This window comes from Sinocyclocheilus grahami, unplaced genomic scaffold, assembly GCF_001515645.1.
Source record: "Sinocyclocheilus grahami isolate Dianchi unplaced genomic scaffold, SAMN03320097.WGS_v1.1 scaffold759.1, whole genome shotgun sequence".
NCBI classification, from domain to species: Eukaryota; Metazoa; Chordata; class Actinopteri; order Cypriniformes; family Cyprinidae; genus Sinocyclocheilus; species Sinocyclocheilus grahami.
The window spans coordinates 464,997-487,221 of NW_015505938.1; the positions used below are offsets into that span (position 1 = coordinate 464,997).

The 22,225-nt window shown below is 35.8% G+C and overlaps 1 protein-coding gene and 1 long non-coding RNA gene across 2 annotated transcripts in view; both read right to left on the reverse strand.

Annotated features, from left to right (window-relative positions):
- Positions 1–5,485: 5,485 nt before the first annotated feature.
- On the reverse strand, positions 5,486–16,102 carry LOC107561178 (protein no-on-transient A-like). Its single transcript, XM_016245554.1, has 4 exons — positions 15,987–16,102; positions 11,032–11,199; positions 6,671–7,060; positions 5,486–5,738 (listed from the first exon to the last, which is right to left on the reverse strand). The coding sequence occupies exons 2-4, from the start codon at positions 11,166–11,168 to the stop codon at positions 5,579–5,581; spliced, it is 687 nt and encodes a 228-aa protein (XP_016101040.1). The 5' UTR covers positions 11,169–11,199; positions 15,987–16,102; the 3' UTR covers positions 5,486–5,578.
- An 11-nt stretch (positions 16,103–16,113) lies between these two features.
- LOC107561179 (uncharacterized) overlaps positions 16,114–22,225 on the reverse strand; it is an 88,223-nt gene continuing 82,111 nt past the window's right edge. Inside the window, exon 3 of the long non-coding RNA XR_001605818.1 lies at positions 16,114–16,381. This is a non-coding gene — a long non-coding RNA (uncharacterized lncRNA). The remainder of the gene's footprint in view (positions 16,382–22,225) is intronic.

The following is a 22,225-nucleotide window of genomic DNA, read 5'->3' on the forward strand; positions in this document are numbered from 1 at the left end:
ACACACACACACACACACACACACACACACACACACACACACACACACACACACACACACACACACACACATTGATTTACTGTCCTCTTCACTCAACACATTGTCTGGATCCTCTCTCTGCACCTGTCTCACTCTCTCCCTCTTTAACTGGTGTTTTCATCCCTCTCTTTCTCTCTCCAGCCTTAATTGAGGGCCGTTAGAAAGATCTGGACTAATTGTTTCTATTTGAGAGTGCCGTGTGTGTGTGTGTGTGTGTGTGAGGTGTCAGCACTGAACTGCTGCTTTCTGGGTCACTGCTCACCCTCTATCTCCTCTTCTCTTCTCTTTCTTACATTCCTCATTTTTCTCTCTCCTTACAAATCCCCCTCATCTCTGAGCCTCAACCTCTCTCTAATATCCTGCTATTAAACTCCTCTTAAACAGCTTTTGAAAGCTGCCGTCTCTCCCTCCTGATTTCAAAGGAACAGTTCACATGAAAATTCTTAGGTTTACCAATCGCATGTTGTTATAAACCAATATTTAATTTTAGTTTTACACACAAACTTACTTGTATTTTAGCATTAGCATTATTATTATTTTTATTATTAGATTATTTATTATTTAATATTTTGTAATTTATATTTTTAATTAGGCTTTATTTTCATATTTTCAGTTTAGGCATTTTTTCTTTTCATTTTTTAAATATTACTACTTAAGTGTAATTTAAGTTGTTATTAAATTTAGTTCTTCAACTTAAACTTAAGTTGGACAACATTTCTGTTTAGTTTAAGTTTAATTAAATATTCAATTTATTTCAGCATTATTTCAAATAAAACGTTAAAAAAAATGATATATATATATATATATATATAATATATATATAATAAATACAATAAATATTTTAAATATACATATATACAATAATTAACTTATATATAAATAAATATAAAATGTATATTTAAAATAACTATATTGTTTATATATATAACTATATTGTTTTTTATATATAAAAAACTTATATATAAAATGTATTAAATGTGGATATGCAGTATATTATTATTTTATATATTTTGTCTTCATCTCGTAAATTAAGTATTAGAATCTTTAAATCCTTAACATTATTAAATCTCATCTCAAAGAGTACTAAGCTTTTATGTTATGCTACTCTATATTATACTAGTATTCATATTATGTTGTTGTGATACTTACATTTGTTTTTAAAATTTAAAACAACTCATTTTAGTTTATAGCGTTTTATTTTAAATTAATTAACTACCTTATTTCTGAAAATTTGTTCAGGCCAAATTTTTAACATCCCTATGGTGTACATTCTTCAAAATATCTCCTTTTATTTTCCACAAAAAGAAATAAATAAATAAATAACAGCACACAGGTTTGAAACAACATGAATGTGAAGTAAATTCATTTTCAGCCGAGCTATTCCTTTCATTTCTAACCTTGTCATATGGTATTATGATCTCTTGTTCTTCACTTCCTTTCCTTCTCCTCCCATCTAAAGTGGTTTTAATACTCTTCATCCCTCCCCCCTCCACTTCTCCATCTTCCATTTTTCTTCTCTCTCCTGCTGTAAATCCATCCGTTCCTTCATATTCTCCTGGGCTTCCCTCCATTTTGGCACACTGTGGCTATTTTTACCTTTCAGAATTTAATGGCTGCAAAAAATAGCTCCTGGCTGGTGCGACTACACACTCGCACACATACGACACACACTCGTGCGCGCAACAGACAGGAATCATTATTGTCAAAGCAATAAAAGGAGGCACTTTTCCGGTGAGAGCTGGATGGGTGAATGTTCGGGGATGTTCACAGGACTGACGCAGACCACCGATAACACACCAACAACCCTCAATTACACCCCACCTCCCCCTTCCTCTCTTTCTGTCTTCGTCCTCCCTTTCTTGTTCTCCTTTTCTCTGTCTCTATGTCAGACCCAAGGCCGTGTATGTGTGTCAATGACATCCCCCTTTAACCAGCGGAGATGAAATATTTAGTCTTCCCAGCATAAGCGGAACAAGGATGTTTTGGGAATTGCATACTTCCATTCTATTTTTGCAGTATGCATATTGTTCACAGTTCATGAATTCTCTGAAATTATTTACTGCATTTGCCCAAATGTACAGTATGCAAACATCAAGGACTACTGTATTTCAGAATGCAATGCATTTGACTTTACATTTTGAACTCAAAGCAATATTATCGACCCTATTTCGTCTCTTTCTCTAGGGCATTATTTTAGAGTTTCTGCAGGTAAATCCAAGAAAATTTAAGGAATAAATTAAAGAGAACACAATATGTCAATATGGTCTCTAAATAATTCATATCTATGGCGCACACAAGTTATATTAGCAACTTGAAAATACATTTTCCAACAGATCTCCATCACTTTTTGATTCATTTTACCAAAACAAACAAAAGCTTATGTTTGCATATAAAGCATATAAAATGTCCTTTCTTTTGCATTTTTATACTTGTTTTCCAATACAAATGTCAAATATTCTTCTCTCAAGATACATTAACTTGACATAAGACAAGAAGTCTTGTTTTCTGAGAAATTGATCAATGAGTTTATGAATAAAATGAACAAATGAGCGCAGAAAAATCTACTTAATTCAAAGGCAAAACAAGTTTTTATTCCTTGTCGACAGATATTAGTTATTGTTTTAAGCACAAACTTGCTCTATTTTGTTCAGTTCTCAGAAAACAAGACTTCATATCTTCATTTTGCTTTTCAACTAGTATTTCTCAACTAGTATTTAACTGTATCTTGACTTAAAGAAGTTTAGTAATGCATACTGCAAAACCATACAAAAATACTTTTGAATTTGTTTTTTTTTGTGCAGCGTATGCAACATTTATTGCCATGACTTTATGTATTTAAGACATTGGTAACACTTTACAATAAGGTTCCATTAGTTAATGTTAGTTAATGTATTAATTAACACGAACAAACAATGAACAATACATTTATTACAGTATTTATTAATCTTTGTTAATGTTAGTTGATGAAACTTCATTGTTAGTTCATGTTAATTCACAGTGCATTAACTAATGTGAACAAGCACAACTTTTGATTTTAATAATGCATTAGTAAATGTTGAAATTAACATGAACTAAGATTAATAAATGCTGTAGAAGTATTGTTCATGCTTAGTTCATGTGAACTAAAGTAGTTAACTAATGTTAACCTAATTATGAAGTGTTACCAAGACTTGCCTTGCCTTGATTTAAGACCTTTTTAAGGCCTTAATTTGTGGAAGGGTGGATTTAGACTTTAAGACCTTTTTAAGAGTCTGCAAAAACCTTGTTATTTGATCAAACCAACAAAATTTGGCATAAAACTGGTAAAATAGTGAAATAATCTGGCTAAATTAACCAGATGCTAAATTAAACATACAACATAGTCATTTCATGTAATTACAGTGTAGCATACTTTGTAACAATGCATACTGCACATTGTTCAATCAATACTGGAAATGTTCCAGTTATCAATAATGGACATGCAAGGACAAATGCTGTAGGTCATCTGAGTATTAAATGCATACAGAAAATCTGCATACTGTGCAGAGTATCTATACTGCAAACTGCATCAATAGTATGGTAGCATGTGTTTCTAAAGCTTGACTCAGACTTCGATTTACCCACTTTCTTATTTCTTTCTCTGTCCAGGGGTAACAATCCATTTTGAAAGAAATGATTCGGAGGACAGAAAACCAATGCTTCAGGGTTAATGTAGACTTCGATTTACCCACTTTCTTATTTCTTTCTCTGTCCAGGGGTAACAATCCATTTTGAGAGAAATGATTCGGAGGACAGAAAACCAATGCTTCAGGGTTAATGTGAATCTGTAGCGAAGACTTTAACCTCAACACCTGCCTGCATACAAATAAACTGTGCAAATAAACACGTATAACCAAACATACACATTTAATGGAATAGTTCACCCAAAAAGGTACTCATCATAATGTTACAAACCCCATTGACAGGCTTTTTCCTAATACACTATTATATAAATCAGTACATCTCCAAAGGCAGAGAAGCACATTTAAAGTACATAAAACTGTCCATACAACTTGTGTACTTGTAAATTATATGAACTCTTTTGACTACTTTGGTAGTACTTTTATTTGGTCCATTTTGTCCAAAGAACAGCATCAACATCATACAAGTTTGAAACTAAACTAAAATTAAAACTGAAAATATAAATAAAAGCTCATTAAAAATATTAATAAATACTATAATAGTATATAAATAATACGAAAATAACACTAACTACTCCTTTAATCACTGGACAGAACTAGAAAACGAGAAGATGATTAAGAGCAGGATGAAGAATGAAGAATACATATCAAATACAAGACGTGCATCTGAAAAATGAGCGTGTAAATATCATGTGGCACGGGTTAATGGCATTTGTAGAAAATATCCAGCGGCCTTTCACTAGAAAGTCTTTTTCAAACATGTCATAAAAAGCTGTTGACCTAGCAGCGTGTGAAGACACCTAGCTATTCATCACTGAATCACTGCGCTTAAATGTGAAAATTACAGGCCTTCTCTCGCACCGACCCCGTTCAGGAAAGCATCTATTATAATTCAATTAACTGCGTCACAACAGAGCCAAACGTCGCGTACGCGCAACTGAGGCAGGCTTACAAATTCAACCATGTTACATCACTTGAGAACCATGAAATCCATCAATCACGCCGATTTGCTGTGTGTTCACGTGTGGATAATCTTGGGAAATTAGATGATGTTCAGTCGCGTTAATTGTTTGTCATTTGAGCTGAGACCTGCCCTCCCTTCCTCCACAGGTCACACAGTGGCAGGCGGAGAGATTTACAGAGACGGAGTTAAAAGCTGTCACATAAACCCAGCCTATTGAAGACCTGTAGCCCCTGTCAAGCAGTTGTTATGTTATGTTATGCTATGGTCGGTTGATAGTCTGCAGTCCTGTTCGCTCAGTAAGTCACGGCTATTTTAGGGCATTATGTTTCAGACTTCGAATAAACGGCCCTGTTTGAAAACAAAAGACCAAGCTTAAGTGTAACGAAGGTTATGGTTGACCCAAAAAATTTATATTTTGCCACCATTTACTCACTCTCATGCCATTCTAAACACCATATTATGTTTTTCCTCCATGAAACAAAAAATAAGACATTTAAAAATATCAGCAAGCTTCTTTCCCATAAAATGAAGTCACATAGTGACCTATAAATCTTCAAAAACTACAAAAATCACCCTAAAAGAGGTAATCCACAATATTTCAAGTTTTTAGAAGTATTAATATGACTTCAGAAGACTTTGAATATAGTGCACAAGTTGTATGGACTACTTTTATGGTGTTTCGAAAGAAGAAAGACAAATTGTTGTGGAATTACTGTACATAAGGGAAAAAAACAGAATTATAATTTTGGAGTGAACTGTCCCTTTAAACACAGAAGAAACACATTAAACATTCAAGAACACACTCACACACGCAAACACATGCCCAAACAAAAACGCATGTGCTGACACACAAATATAAAATTAGTCCTGGTACCATATCTCCAGCGGTCCCCTGAGGTCCTAAAATGTGACATATTTAAACCAGCTTAGGCAGGCTGCACACAAGGCAATATTCAGTCATATAAAACAGAACATCACGAAACAGCAGATCAGTGCAGAGTGCTGAGGGAAGGGGGAGATATTCTGCTGCGGGGCTGAAATATAGTGTGACAGAATGAACGACTGTCTGACAGGGTCTGGAGACAGACAGGTGTAGAGAAAGAGAGACAGAGGTGCAGGAACAGAGGCAAGGACAAACAAGAAGAGGCACGCAGATCATTTTCAGCTGAACTCTTGGAGATTTACACTTTTATTTGCTCTATTATTACCAGTACTAAAGCAGGACTAGTATTTATAACGCATCCCAGAGAAAGGGGACTGATGCAGTCATTTGAGTTATTTCTCAAATAATGCACAAGCTCTCATAAAAATGTGCAAAAATTGTATTGATTTCTTTTGTGGAATACAAAATCAGATGTTTTGAAGAATGATGATTTGCCATTGTTCTTTTCCTTTTCCAATGAAAATGAATGACGATGGATACTTTTGAGCTTTAAAAAGGACAAAAGGCACTATAAAAGTAGTCCATACGACTTGTGTGATATATATAAAGTATCTATACAAAGAACAGACTAAAATCTAAGTAATGATATGAAATCGGTGAGATATGTCTTGATATGGTATATTTGAATACAAGAATGCAAATGAGTTGTGGCAAACCTTTGTATCAAATATGACTTATATTTGGTCTGCTCCAGACACAAAGTTATCATTACGCTTCAAAAGATTTGGAAAACAGCATAAGAAAAACAGATTTGGAAAACCATGTTATGCTTCTTTTGTCATTTTTTTGTAGCTTTACAGGCCAAAGCCACTGTATGCATTCAATTTAATGGAAAAGAGCAGCGTGATCATTCCGATAAACTTCTCTTTTTCTGTTCTACTGAAGAAAGACGTCATATGGGTTTGGAACGACTTGAAGGTGAATAAATGATGTCAGAATTGTCATTTTTGGGTGAACTATCTCTAATTGGGAAATTACTTAGACAAGTCTGAAAAAGTTAGGAATACATGCAAATACAGGACAAAAAGGCATGCACAAGACAGACCCACACAGGAAGTGACTTACAGGAAGGATTTAACATCCAGGCCTCGTCTCTTTATCTGACCCATCATGTGATCCACGCTGCCAGGGTTCCCATGAGAGGCCCGCCCCCCGGCACCTCCTGACTTACAGCGTGAAGCTCCGCCACCTGCCGGGCCGCCCCTGGAGTTCCTTGAGCTGGCCCCGCCTCCTCTCCCAGGCCCCGCACCCCCACCCCCTCCGCTACCTGGCTGGGTGTGCAACTGACCCAGACTCTGGGAGATGGGCGGCCTACTGGCCAAACATGGGGCCGGAGCCTGGATCAATGGTTGCTGGAGGCTCTGCTGACGCAGCAATGTGCGGGGCCGAGGTGTTGCCCCTGTCGACGGGATGTTGTCCAAGGTCTCGTCCGAGGAGAGGGCGTGGTCAGACAAACTGTGCGGGCAGAGCAGGAGGGAGGGCAAGGAGCGAGACGAAGAAGGGTGGGAGCGACAGAGGGAGGGACGAGGAAGAAGGAGGAGAGAAGGTGGGACAAGAACAAAAGGGCGGGGACGAGGAGAAGGATCCGAGGAGGATTTGGAAGGGATCGGAGGAGGAGCAGGGGACACAGATGGGCATAGAGGAAGAGGAGACGACAGGTTGAAAGGAAAGAGTTCGGAATCCGGGTGAAGGAGAGTCAGGGAGTCGGACGAAGACAGGAGAGGCCATAATGGAGACATAGAGGAGAACGAGAGGTTCAGGGAAGGATGGGGGCAGAACGGAACAGCCAGAGAGGAAAAGGACAACGAAAAGATGGTGTCATCAAAAGAAGAAGGGGGCAGAGGAGCAGGAGGAGGAGGAGGGCGAGATGTAGGTGGGGAGAGGAGAAGAAGGAGAAAAAAGGAGAGAAGCGTCAAACAGAGGCAGTATCCACCATAACACAGGTAGCAGAAGAGACCACAGCCACCCTGGTCTGCATGAGCCTGCGAATGTGCGTGCGTGTGTCCGTTCCCGGCCCGAGTGAGACTGCCTTGAGCCGACAGTGAGCGGTGAGCGTGCGTGTGCGTCTGGGAGGTGTGTGCAGCCAGTTTGCGGCCCGCTCCCGTGCGTGCCTGACTGGATCGCGGCGTGTGTCGGGTCTGCCCTGAACGGCCGTGCGCATGTGCGTGCCGCGGCGTGTGTGGCGTCAATCGCCCGCCACCGGTTCTTCCGGGAGATTGTTTTTTGGTCTGTTGAGAGCCTCCCATCTCTGTCTAATCTTCACACATCCTTCTCTTCCCTTTCTTCTCTTAACTTTGCCCGTCGTTTCTTGCGACACTCGTTTTAAGTAAAGCCACGGCCCCCTGTGTCCATTCAGCAGCCAACCAACTACACTAGCTCATCCGTCATTCTTTTGTCCTCCCCTCCCTTTCGAAATTACATCCCTCTTTTTCTCTCATTAGCCCTGTTTCACTCTGATCTCAAAACTGTGTCAAATTCACCTCAGAAACTTCATAATGAGTTTCACCTGAGCTGCAAACATGGTTCCTGTAAACACTCCCTGGCTATTCTATCTCAGACAAAATGTGCAAAAATGTTACCCTTTACGGTACAACAACTTGTCACTGGGGCAGTATCCTCAAAGCAGGGTACCGCTCCTGGAGGGCCACTGTCAAGGCATACTCGAAACTCCAACCAGGTGTATTGGGGCAAGTTAGAGCTGAACTCAGCAGGACACTGGTCCTCCAGGGGCAGATTTTGACACCCCTTCCTTACAGGGACATCTTTGAACTTTATTTACCCCTAATAGGTTAATACTATTACTTTAGAGTACTAGATAGGTGACAAGTGTCAAGCTGATATACCCCTAAAGATATGATTTTTGACATTTTTTTCTGACAGTGCCTATCAGTGAACATTTTAAATAAATCATTAAACAAATTTCAAAGTTATTTAAAGCTGAATTTAATACAAAGTTTATGGGGCATACATAAACTTGCTCCAGTGGAGGAAAACCATCCTAATATTAAAATCAGTATGAAAAGGCATTCACATCCCATTTTACTTCTGTAATGTGACATACTTTTATGTGAAACAGGGTATTTAATAAGGAAATGCTGCCTTCAAATACAATGTGACGTACAAGCGATTCTGGTTGCAAAAACAGACACATTTGAGAATTTCTCACTTTTCACTTCACAGGAGATATTTTTAATGGTTCTGCATCGTAATAAAGAGCAAAGGATGCACATTAGGTGTATATTTGATGCTTTCTACATGAAATGTAGCTGTCGCACAAACCTTAAGCGCTTTATTTAACAGTCCTGTTCCGTGTGTACATACTATGTACTTATTATAGTAATTACAATAACCTGGTAATAACTTGGTACTAACCCTGAACCTACTCCTAAAACTATTACACGTAACAGTAGCCTTTTTTCATATTTGACTACTAGTTAATATTAACATTTTTCTTTCATCCTTCACAGTAGGACCAAGAACATGTATTATTAAAGTAAACAGGGCCAAATTTGATTTCATGGTGACATTAATGCGATGGCATATGGCTTAATAGGCATCGGCTCAACTGGTTAAGCTGGTAAAGGGCATCAGGTAGTTGCAGGACAAACACCAGGGGGCAAAACAAGCATAGTGGAGAACAAGATGTAGGCAAGAAAGAGAGAGACCATAAAAAGGGGGTGTGAGACACAAACACAAGAGACAGACACATATAGCTGCCTGAAAATAGAATCCAATTACTGACGGAGAAAAACGGAGGGCGTGTTGAGAGAGAGAACGAGAGAAGAACGAGGACTGGTGGTATGGATGGAGTGTGAGAAGAGAGAATATGTGAGGTGCTGGAGGAGAAGAGGTGTTAGCGAAGAGTGTGAAGAAAACTTAAATTGAGCCCCCTGTGTGTATGTGTGCGCAACACTTGCTGTGTGAACGTCTACACACAAGCGGCACATGGATACAGTAACGTCGTAGCAGCTCTTGGTTTGTTTTGGTTTGGTGAGATTGTGTTTTGGAGGTCTTTTGTGAGGTTTGGTTCATTATTCATGCCTTGCCTAATTCATTTGTTTATTCCCTTGGTGGGTTTTCTTTATTAGTCTTGTTATAGTCAACATGAAATCAAAATTGTCCCAGCTAACTTGCTTAGTATGTAGCTGGTATTATTTTGCACAATTCATTAAATTCTGTTGTTTAATGGCTGTTTTTCACAATCCAGTTCACAAATCTGATGAATAAAATAACCCATATGGCAAAAAAATTTAATAAATAAATAAAATTCTGGCCAGATTTCAAATATGAGCTAAATGTGTTGTAAACAGCAAGACTAAATGAAATAAGTTTTTCAGATACAAAATATATTTATTTTAAACTTTTAAAAAATACATTACGTAATGTACTTTAAGGGCCAAGAAAATAAATTTCCAATCATAAAATAAATGTTTTGGGAAATGTAAAATGCTGTTTTTGTAAACAGCATGGCTTAATAAAATGTTTTTCAAATATTAAAGAATATATTTTTAAACCATTAAAGGCCACAATGCAATAAATAGACAATATACTGTACGTGTATATAAATATACAATAAACAAAAATGGACCATATACAGTATATTATATAATTATTATTAAAATATATATTTCTTGTAAACCTTTAAATGCTAAAATATATTAAAACATTTAATGGGCAGGAAAATACATTTCCATTCATAAAATAAATTGTTGGTGAATGAAAAAATAGACAATATAAATGTATCTAGATTGACTATAAGCAAAAAGCAAAAAAAAGAAATATAAGTAACTAAAACTTACCAAAACTTACCCCCCCCCCCCCCCCTTATATTGTAAAATGTAATTTATTTCTGTGATCAAAGCTGAATTTTCAGCATCATTACAACAGTCTTCAGTGTCACATGAGCCTTCAGAAATGCTGATTTGCTGCTTAAGAAACATTTATTATTATTATTACTATGTTGAAAACAATTGAGCTGAATATGTCTACTTAAATCTCAATAAAATCGATATTTCCTGTCCATTTGTTTGCTGTATAATACGCCAGATTGTACAGTCAGCCGGTCTTTATTGCAAATTTTACCCACTTCAGGCCAATACAAGACCCTTCGGCTTTTGCGATTATATTTATTATCCCTCACATATCGCATTTGCAGACTCAATCAGGTGCATGATATCACCAGTTATGCCGCCTTTTGAGTCATTGCTGTGGCTGTTGTGTTTTATAATGGACTGAAATTAGCTATCACCGCTTCTGAGTGTTTCTAAGTGTGTGTGAGTCAGTACGGATCCTGCTATTATTAGACTGCAGGGCGGCCTGAAATCTCAGCAAAGCACAGACCCACACAAAAGCATTTTTAACGTTCTTAAACATCTCACACACACACATCACATCTCTCTTTCTTGTCCCCTGTGGGCTCGACTCACTTGCCGTTCTTGAAGTCTCCCGAATGCAGGCGGCTTTGTACCGTCTGCCACCTGCCGGCTTTAATGCCCCCCGTCATCATGCTCCTCACACTGTCGCTGTGCGACGGCCCCCCTCCATCCCCCAATCCACCCCCCATGGCCCCTTTCTGGCCCCCGGGCACCGTCCCACTGAGGGAGCCGCCAGAAAGAGAGCCGGAGAGACGGAAGGAACGAGAGAAAAGGAAAAAGACAAACATTGGGAGAGAAGAAATGGTTACAGGTTTGGATAAATCACAATCATTTTCCCCATGAGAGTGTTGCATGTGTGACCTCACAGCGAACTACATGACTACATACTAACACAAGTCACCCTGGGATTCATCAAGTGCAGCTTCTCCTCTAGGGGGCGTAACAGAGCCTAGTTTTATCAGGTATAGCAAGTAATTTCTCTTAAAAATAAAGGTTCCAAATCTTGTTTAGTTTTTTTCACAGCAATAAAGAACCTTTATTTTTAAGAGTGTACTCTTAAAAATAAAGGTTCTTTATGGGTATTGATGGTTCCATGAAGAACCTTTAACATCCATGGAACATGGGATATTTCTTCTGTGGAAAACAAACACTTTTGGAACCTTTATTTTTAAGAGTGTAGAAGAACCATTTTTGAGCATTTTAAGAATAAATATAAAAAATAAATAAAAATACAGCCATAGAAGAACAATTTCTGGTTCCCCAAAGAACCATTGTTTTCTTAGTGTGAAGAACATTTTAAGAATCTAAAGCAGCTTCTGCCACTACTAATAAGCTAATAATAAATTGGTGTTTTTGGCGTACAAATGGACTTAACAACCACGATGCTTCAGATAACCACATTTGTACTCCCAGTGACATGCTTCGCATTAATGACACCCATAAATGTTGCAGACTTCACATAGACACATAAAATCTGACAGGGGTTACTTTTGCCATCAATATTTATAATCATGGTCACCGGTTTGTGGACCTGGTGAAAGTCATCATGCAGTTATTAAGAGATTTATAACACTCACCGCTCAAACACTCACAATGCAACATCAACACCAACAAAAACGACAGGAGAACAGCAAAAAGAGCTTTATGTGACAAAGCCGGGAGCCGCAGATTGCCACAAAACCAAGGTGAGGGATCTGATTTCACACTTAAAATAAAAATATATACATAGTAATATTTAATAATAACAATAATAATAACATACAGTGTATATGCATATATACACATATATGTGTGTGTGTATATATATATATATATATATTAAAAATTAAAATATAAAAATAATATTTTTTATCTGATAAACCAATAATTATTTTTGTGTTATGGACAACAACTAATAAATCTGATGATGGCAGTAGTAATAATAATAACAATAACAATAATTTAGATATTTACCAGGGATGCACCTTCATTACAATTCTGGCAGAAAACAATATGACAATATTTACTTTCATGTTATGGCCAATAACTGATAAAAAGCTGATATTAAAATTCTATACTAAGTTGTCTAAATAAACAAATTAAAATCGATTGTTTTAAATGCTACAAGTGAATTTATGCATCGCAACATTATTTTGTACAGTAAGAAAAATGGTTAATAATTTTGAGATTTGCATTATTATAAAATTATTAGTGTAATTAATAGTGATAGATGAAAACAAATGTAAAAAGGCGAAATGAGTTTGCACAATTAAATATACAAAAGCAGCCAATATTTCCTTTTTTTAATTACTTTTTATTATAAATAAAAAGTAAATATTGACATTTTAATTTATAATACAAATTTTTTTAAAAAAAAATCTCAAATATTAGCCAATGACTGATATATTGTGCATCCCAAAATACGAACATCTACCAAAGGATCACAATATAATTGATATACAAACTGTTATATTACATTGATATAAACACTTTGATCTAATAAACGTATCTAATAGGTTGAGATCACTGAACCAAATGCAGAAGACATCCAATGGATGTAAAATCACAATCTCCTACAATCATTGATTTCTATTGAGGTTCTAAAGTCTAAATCAGGATTAAATACGGCAAACTAGACTACATGTGCGACAAAGCGGCTGTTCCAGGTCGGTTTTGTTTCATTCTGCGGCTTCCGTCTCAAATAGCAGAGCTTCAGTGCAGCGGTCTGCAAACACCCCACACCGTTTAATCCAGCAGGTCCTCACCGGTCCAGAGGCAGGAAAATTGAATCACCTGAGCCTCCGCGGCTAACATGTTAATTTAATTTTTCATTTTCTAGACCGGCCGCCCCATCTGAACCCTCCGTGCATCTGCCGCTGGATTTGATGGACAAGCGTGTTTAAACCATTTCGCTCTTTATGGGAAGCGGTGGGCGAAACCTGTCTGGATTAGGCCGGCGAGGGTTTACCGCTGCCAAACAGAGGCTGGAAGAATCAGGACTGCTAGAGGGACACATCGAGCCCGAGAAAGGTGAGAGGCAGAGAGCACAGAGGCAAAACAACACCGTCTCAAAACAAGGTGAAACGGGGGTTACCACACCACAATCAGACTGTAACGGTCAACCCTCAACGGGAGCGTACGGCAAGGAGGGTTACACACCATTGATGCAATTTTTGTTTGTTTGTTTGTTTACTGTTATTGTTGCTGTTTGCTGGATAGCTGAAGCAGGAGGGTTGTCCGTCTCCATGGTAACACCCCATGGGGGGAGGGGGGAGGAGGAGGGAGGGGAGGGGGTGAAAGGTTAAAGGTCATAAGCTAGGAAGAGGAAGCAGGGCTGTAGGGAGTGAGGGACATTTACTGTCTAAATACTAAATGGATTTGAAGAAGAATATCTGCACATCTGGTGTGGAATTTTGAGGCTAACCGTGCTATACATTGATAATGTCCCTGCAGTCCTGCAAAGCGTACAGAACATCAATCTGGCATTAAAGAATAAAATCTGCATAATGACTTTCATTCATATTACGAACTTAAACATGAAGTGTGCAATTTCCGCAATGCGAGATTCTGTTTGGTGCCACTAGGGGAGCCGATACTATTAAAACTATTAAAAATCATTTACGTTAACTGAAATAAAGCTGAAATCAAGCAAAATATAAATACTAGATGAAAAACGTAAACTTAAACTAAAACAAGAAATATCGAAATAAATATGTGAAATAAACTATTGCAAAAAAAATAAATAAAATGAAATAAAAAAACAAAAATAAGCACAAGTACTAAAATTACTATCTAAATTGAAATACAAAATTAATAAAATGACAATAGCACATAACAAACTAAAATTAAAATGTAAACTGAAAATATTAAAATAAAAGTAAATTCAACATTTTAATAAATAATAAATAATTATTTCCATTTTAAAGCAGATAACCAATAAATTACCAATATTATAAATCTAAACTTTTTTGTTAAAATAAATAAATAAATTAAACAGTTGCTATGCTACAACATAAAAAAAATATTATAATATAGAGTATGAAAGATGATAAATATTCCTTTTGAAATGTTACCAAAAAAATAACAAGCACTCTACATGAAATGAGTACTTTTAAATCTAAAAATAGGCTGACAAATATCAGTAAGGACAGCTATTTAAAATTAAATAATATTATTTCTTAATATTACAAACCCATAATATAATATTAAACTAATTATATATATATATATATATACATACACACCTAGGAGACGAAATTACACACTTCACCTTCAAAGCATTTTGGCTTTATGTGTCTTATCTCGGTTGGTGTAATGATACTGTATTATTCACAGCACAAACAGACAAGCAGGCACAGTCAGTATGAGTTTGGCATTATGAGTTCTTTGCCACATCCTTTTGGAAAAGTGTGTTGGATTATGGGATGCTTCCTCATCATTACAGCCCTGCCAGTGATCAGGGTGTGGTTGTGGTTATTGGGGTGAGGTTGGGTAACGGATGAGATGGGGCACAGTGTGTGGGGTAAAGGTTGTGTTGGGGGAGGTTAGTTTTAGCCTGACCGCCTGACACATATCACACAAAAAACAACAAATACTAACAGAATATTGGTTGTTTCAATGCATTTGATTGGCTTGACGTGGGACAGCTTATATATGTATGTATGTGTGTGTCTGCGCGCACGCGCGTGTGTGTGTGTGTGTATATATATATAATATAGTACATTTTTTAAAGTAAAATATTAAATTATTATTACTTTTTAAAAATATTAAATACATACACATACAAATATATATATATTTATATATATGTGTATATATTTTATATATATATATAAAATGTACATGTATATATGTTTAATAAATATAATAAATAATACATCTTAATATATATAATTTGTTACAAATAATTATAGCTTACAATATAATTTGATTTAAGCAAAATATGTAATATTTAAAATATTTGAATATGTATAAAAGGTATAATTTTATATAATTAATACTTAATAATTAATTTAAAAAAATAATTATATTAATATATAACTCACTGCACACCGAAACATAATGAGACACTAACGGATGAGCTCTTGACAGTTTTGACATTGCAGCCTACTCAACTGAAATGCAGAAACTAAAATGAGCTGAATTAGTGCATTGTAAAATCTGCGAAAGAAAACAGCAATTGTGCAGCAGAAAGTTATTTCCCGGCATCAGCGAAAAACTGATTTTTAATTTGTTTCTCATTCAGTTCTGAAAATAAAACTAAGATGCAACTTTCATGTTATAGACCATATGAATCATTTTCAGGAGCACGTATTCCACATAAACGGCACGTAAAAAACAAAGCAAACAACGCTGTCTAAGTGGGCGGCTCTTGACTAGTAACAAATAAAGTGGAGCAGACTTGGTGTTGCTAGTTAAAGGTCTGGTAACACAGATCTAGGGTGTGACTGCTGAGGGTTTGGGTTGGGGTGTGTCATGAGCTGTGGGTCAGGGGTTTGTGTCTCTTACCAGCCTGAACAGAGACTCACTTGAGTGTGAGGCGTGGATCTCCGTAAGGGGCATAAGGAGAAATGTTTAGTACAAACTCCTTGGGCGGGTATGAGCTCCAGCGCTGCTGTACTGAACTGCTGTCATTGTTATTCCAAAAGTCTCTGCGGACCGCCACTGCTTTAACAACTTCTGAAATGATTTCCTCTGCTCAAAACACACGTGTTTGTGGTCTGTGGAGATAACGGCGATGTTTTCTTGTGATCACAGCGCTGATTTCGGATGTTCAGGCTTCACTCCAACACAACGATCTTACAAAACACCCCACTGAACGAAACAAATGTCCCTGCACCTACTTGATGGCTTTTTTCTCTCCTCTTCCTCTTCCTGAATCGGGAGACCCGACGGACTCCACTCCTGGTTTATTTCTCTTCCCCTGAAAGACAGAGAGAAGAATAAAGGAAGCTTATTCCCAGTCTGCTTCCAGCTCTCCTCCCTGATGCTTCGTTCGGTCCTAAGTCATCTCCATAGTAATTAAACCACACACAAGCCTCATATTTACATGGAAACAGCCAATTTAGCCTTCGGCAGCGTCACGGGCTGCCGGAGAGGAAGAGCGGGAGCATGTGGGAGAGACAGAATGACAGAAAGTGTCTTCAGAGGAGTAGGTGGCGATGTGGAAACCCTTCATAGACGTCAGTGCTGTCCGCCTCTCTGCTCTATAAACAACACGTTACAGGAGGTTTGTGACACAACCCACGTTCAGGTTTAGATGTAGGGAGACAGACTGAGTTAGAAGTAATGCAAGTTATGGAATCAACTTTTGAATTTATGGCGTAATACCTGAGAGCGTAATGCGTGTTAATTCAGTTTCGGTTTTTAGACTTTTTAAATGCCACATCAGATTCATGGTAACAGCTTCTTGTATTTATATTCTCATGCACAGCCAACAGAAAACATGACTTTACGGTGTATATGTGGTTGTAAATGATTGAAAAAAGATAGAAGACGACAAATCATAATTCAGATGCAAACTGCTGCAAAAAAGAAGACCAAACAGAAAACAAAATCATGTGCAGGTATTACCAAAATGAACAAATGTCCCAAAGATAAAAAGTAACTTTAATATAAAAATAATATAAAAATAAATGCATTAATAAAAAAATATTTATAATTAGACAAGAAAATGTACCTTCTATTGATACCTTCATACTGCTTTATAGATACAGTAAAGTAGATACAGTTTTGGCTTACATTTTTTTGTCTATATATATTATACTATTTATTAATATTTTTTATTTTATTTTAACTATTATTTTTATATATTTAAAATTTGAGTTAAATGTCAGTAATTTTGTTATGTGTTTTTATGTCATTTTTATTAGATATTTTTATATTTTTAATTAGCTTTAATTTATTTAGTTTAGTTCCTAAGACAGCATTTCTAATTTGTTTATTTGTTTTAGTTTTTTTTAATTGCTTTATATATTATATATATATATATATATTCATTTTTAAAAAACATTAACAACACCGTCACATTCTTTTTATTTATTTATTTACATATATAATAAAATAATTATATATCAAATATTTTTTGTTATTTTTTTATTTCAGCTTCTCTATTCTTTCCTGGTTCATCTTAAACTGGTTCTTATCGGGTTTGATAAAGAAAAAGACACTAAAACCATACCAACCAAAGACGCAGCTCATACAGCTTGCAAATTTCAAATAGAGTTTTCTTTCGTGCCTTCTTGAGCAAACACACACAAAATGATGTAAGAATGGCTGTCTTGACGAGTATCCATGTAAACACAGTCGGTTACGTCTTAATTTGTATCTTTGTATCTAATGGTCTCTTAGATGATATGAATAGTGGAGGAGTTTGAGAGTTATTACCAAAGTGAAGTGGGAAAAAATGATGGGGGTGAGATTTATATAATGCTTCTGAGTGGCTTCTGCATTGCTTTCTTTGTTATGCATTATAATTGTATGAGTCTTGAAGACACAGTTTAGCCTGTCCTCATATATTTCACATCATCACCTCACCTCAACATCATCTTTTGTGTTCTGCAGAAGAAAGAAAGCCTCACAGGTTTGAAACAACATGAGGGTGAATAATTAACGAAAGGGCACTTTATAGCGTCGGTGTTTAAAGGGGCAGGCGCTCGGGCCCCTCTGCCGCACCCCCACCCCCCTATATTATTAATGTAGACATGTATTAAAGGAGTAATATAATATAATAAAATATATTTTTGTGATTAAGCTGTAACATTTGTGCATTTATACTAAATGTATTTAGACTACTGTTTTCATAGAAATACTTAGAAAGCAACATTTTTACCATGGTATTATTGAGGTGCTATATGTGTGGTTTTAACTCTGGTTATCATGATCTAAATGTATGCTACAATGGAAGACCAATGGTTCATTTTAATAAAACTCAACAGTCAGAATACATTTTTACAGATGTTACTGTTTGTGATAATGAACATAAATTTACATCTGCATCCTAACTCAAGCTACTTCTACTGTCAACTCAAGCTACTGTCAAATGTGCATTCCTAAGAGACAAAATAATAATAATAAATAAATATTTTTAATATTGCAGCCTGCACTACAAACTGTGCTGAAGATACGCATAATCAAAGTCAGGAACACTTGGATTTATCACTTATTAGGTCATGCGGATCCTAAGAAATTAATTAATTTTGTTAAGGAGAAATGACTGGAAAAGTGTAAAGAATTCAAAAGCGTGACGTGTTTGTCATGTTCTGACCATAAAGAGTAGTTTAAAACCAAAATTAACGGTCTGGCTTCTACAACTTTCACTTAGGAGCAAAAATCTGCCTTTAAACGTGAAAGAAATAAACATTTGAAATTTATCGTGATAATTACCGATATTAAAAATTGTATCGTGATAATTTTTTTGACCATATCACCCAGCCCTAGAAGCAGTACTGCTATTACAATTTCCATCCCCAGTGATGCACCACAATTACGTTCTCACACCTGTAGATCGATTGCTTTGTTCCGAACCAGGGATTCAAATGATTAAAATGTTGCTTTTTATTCTGGGTGCGGTTCGCTTTCATACGGCAATGTTTCTAAACGGACCAGATTTGTTAATACAAGTCACGCGAGAGTAAACTGTCCTCTCATTGGTCAAAGTTCCACGGTTTATTTTCCGGGATTCCACTGAGCTGTCACGCATGTCATCCATCAGGATGGAACGACAACAGCTTCACGGGCTTATTTTTAATTTTTTTTGTAGATGTCATTATATTAATTTATCATTTTAAGCAGGAGTCCAGGATTGATTGGGAAAACATTTTTAAAATGCACCTACTACGAAGAAGAGCAATAAGACGGCATTATAAAATGAAAAAGTGCACTTTGATTTTGAATGGCGAAGACGTGCTCACCCACAGACATTCACAGGTTCATTTTGAAGTATCAGCAAAACAACAAAGCTAATGCTTTTCACGAATCTTATGTAATTACCCATAAAACATTGTGATATAGCCTGATTCGTTGGTTCGTTAGTTCGGTTGCACTACAACCGAACCGCTCCAGAGTTCGTTTTCAATCGAGCCGAGACCACCTCGTTCAGGCGATCTCGGATCGATTGTTTTGGCGTGGATCCGAGCGCGATTACCATGTTCACATATGCCCAAACGAACCAAGCTAAGGGGTAAATGCACCAGGTTCCGAAACAACGGGCCAGGTGTGAAAGCACCCTAAAAGTCTAAAAACAACAAAGAAATGAGAACAAAATCTGCTCGGAAAAATAAACACAGGTACAGTCCGTCATTCTCCTCTCATCCCATCTGTGCGGTTACTGTGGCGACGGGTTTGGCGTAGTTAAAAACTCCTCGAAGCGAGATCTGTCCCACAGCAGCGCTCGCTGTCTCATCCCATCTCGTCCCCGCGCTCCCGTCGGCTATCGTCAGAGGAGGTCTGTTGGCTCAGAGATGGTTCTGGCTCTGCTTCGGCTTGTTCTGCTCGTCTCTGAGGATGTGGCCGGAGGCGCAGGGCAGATCATGGGGTCGGAGGTCAGGAGTATCATTAGCGCTGGCCAAGAGGAGCGCCCAGCGAAGGGACAGGAGCCGCGGCACGCTGCCTAATCATGCTCAGTGATTGGTCGAGGGCTGCGTGGCTACAGGAAACTCCCTGAGCAAGGGCAAACTCTGAATTCACTGAGCGTTTGGTCTTTTTCTGGATGCAACAAACAAACAAATAAAAGTCCCATACTACATTTGACCTCTTTGAATATTGTTTCACATTAGTGAACTATAAAAATCCATTATGTACCAATTCAAAGCCAATTATTATTTTAAATAATTTGTTATAGTAGTTTCATAATCTTCCTTTGTTTCATTGGTAATTTATATATGACATTTAATATAATCGCAAACATTTTGTAAAAAAATACTTTTAGATTTATATATTTTTTAAATAATACATTTTTATAATCATTTCATAATTGTACTTTGTTTTAATAATAACAATTTAAATATATTTAACATAATTTAAACTTTTTTGTAAAAATCCTTTATTTACAAATTCAAAGCCAATTCCGTTTTTAAAATATCCTGTATATACAGAATATTTTAAAAACTGAATATTTTAAAAACTGAAAGATTATTTTAAAGAAATTAATACTTTTCTTATTCTTCAGCAAGGACGCATTAAATTGATTGAAATTGGCAGTAAATAAATTTAGCATATTACAAATGAGATTACAGTTTCCACAAAAAATATTATTATTAAAATGATTATTAAAATGTTTTTAAATATATTTGATCAAAAAAATACAGCCTTGGTGAAAATAAGAGACTTCTTTTAAAATGATTAAAAATTTTACCAACCCCATACTTAATAATATTTTATATTGAATACCATTTTTATATAATAATAATAATAATACAAAAACAATATAATATATAATAAATAATAATATATTATAAATTATATTGACTATAACATTTATTTTATTACTATTATTTTATATTTTATTTTATTTTACTTTTTTTATATTAAAATAAGTTTATATGTGATATTGTTTACATTTTTAAAAAATAATTTATTAATTTGTATAATATTTACATATCTTGCTCCACTTCATGCTGACTTTAAGATGGTCAAGCTGGCTTCTTGCTGATCCAAGCTGGTCTACCAACTCTAACCACCTTTGACCAGCTTGGTCTACCAGGCTAAAACTAGGTGTTAGTCCATCTGATCAACCATCCTGACCACCTAATGTAAAGCTAACTGTAATGAAAAGCTGGTGTTAGCAGGATTTTGCAGCGAGATGTTCATCTTCCAAACATCTCCGTCGACTCTCATCGTAACATCTCAGTCTGACACACTGATTTAAACGAAAAGGGACAGTCCAAGTATCACCCAGATGTGCACAGCACACACAACTACACACACATGAGTCAGTCAGCCGGAGGGGACAGCAGCGACACACACACACACACACACACTATAATTACTACTGACTAACCCCAGAGACAATATGAGGAGTAGAAGACTAGATACTCATAGAAAAATGAATGGAAAATATCAGAACTCTCAATATTGTGGCTGTAGGAATGAAGTATGAGAATCAATCATTTTACATTTTTGATAGAAGCAATGCCTGTTTTTGTTTTGTTTTATTTTGCTTTACAAATTAGCCGGAGCAACATGAAAAACAGTTTTTTGTCATGATTTGAACTAAAGAAAAAGCTAAATTTATTATATAATTTAAATGTTCATTTAAAATATTATTAAATAATACAAAAACTAAATATTTCTAATCCAACAAATGCTGTTCTTTTGAACTTTTCTGTCAGTTTTCATAAAATATGAAGCGGCACAACTGTTTTCAACACTGATAAGTAATGTTTCTTGATCACCAAATCAGCTTATTAGAATGATTTCTGAAATAATTTGATTAAATATTGTAAGAATGAATGAAATAGTATTGAGAAATAATAGAATATTATAAAATAAACATACACATGCACCAGACCAATATACCAAATTAAAAAAAATATTAAATAATATTATGAAATAATATAAATACTAAAATATTATAAAATAAAATGCGCACCTGACTAATATACCAAATAAAACCATTAATTTATAAAATAATATTATTAAATAATAGACAAATAATTAGATATTATTAAATAATATTTTTGAAAATAAAAAATACGCACCTGACTAATATACCAAATAAAAATCAACAATTTATGAAATATTATTATTAAATAATTTAATAAAAATT

Excerpts from the sequence above, each read along its gene's own strand:
- LOC107561178 (XM_016245554.1), bottom strand. The coding sequence starts at position 11,168 with ATGGGGGGTGGATTGGGGGATGGAGGGGGGCCGTCGCACAGCGACAGT. Across the intron at positions 7,061-11,031 it reads GGAGACTTCAAGAACGGCAA|TTTGTCTGACCACGCCCTCT; the intron begins GTGAGTCGAGCC and ends CTGCCCGCACAG. Across the intron at positions 5,739-6,670 it reads CTGGATGTTAAATCCTTCCT|ACCCTGTCAGACAGTCGTTC; the intron begins GTAAGTCACTTC and ends GTCTGTCTCCAG.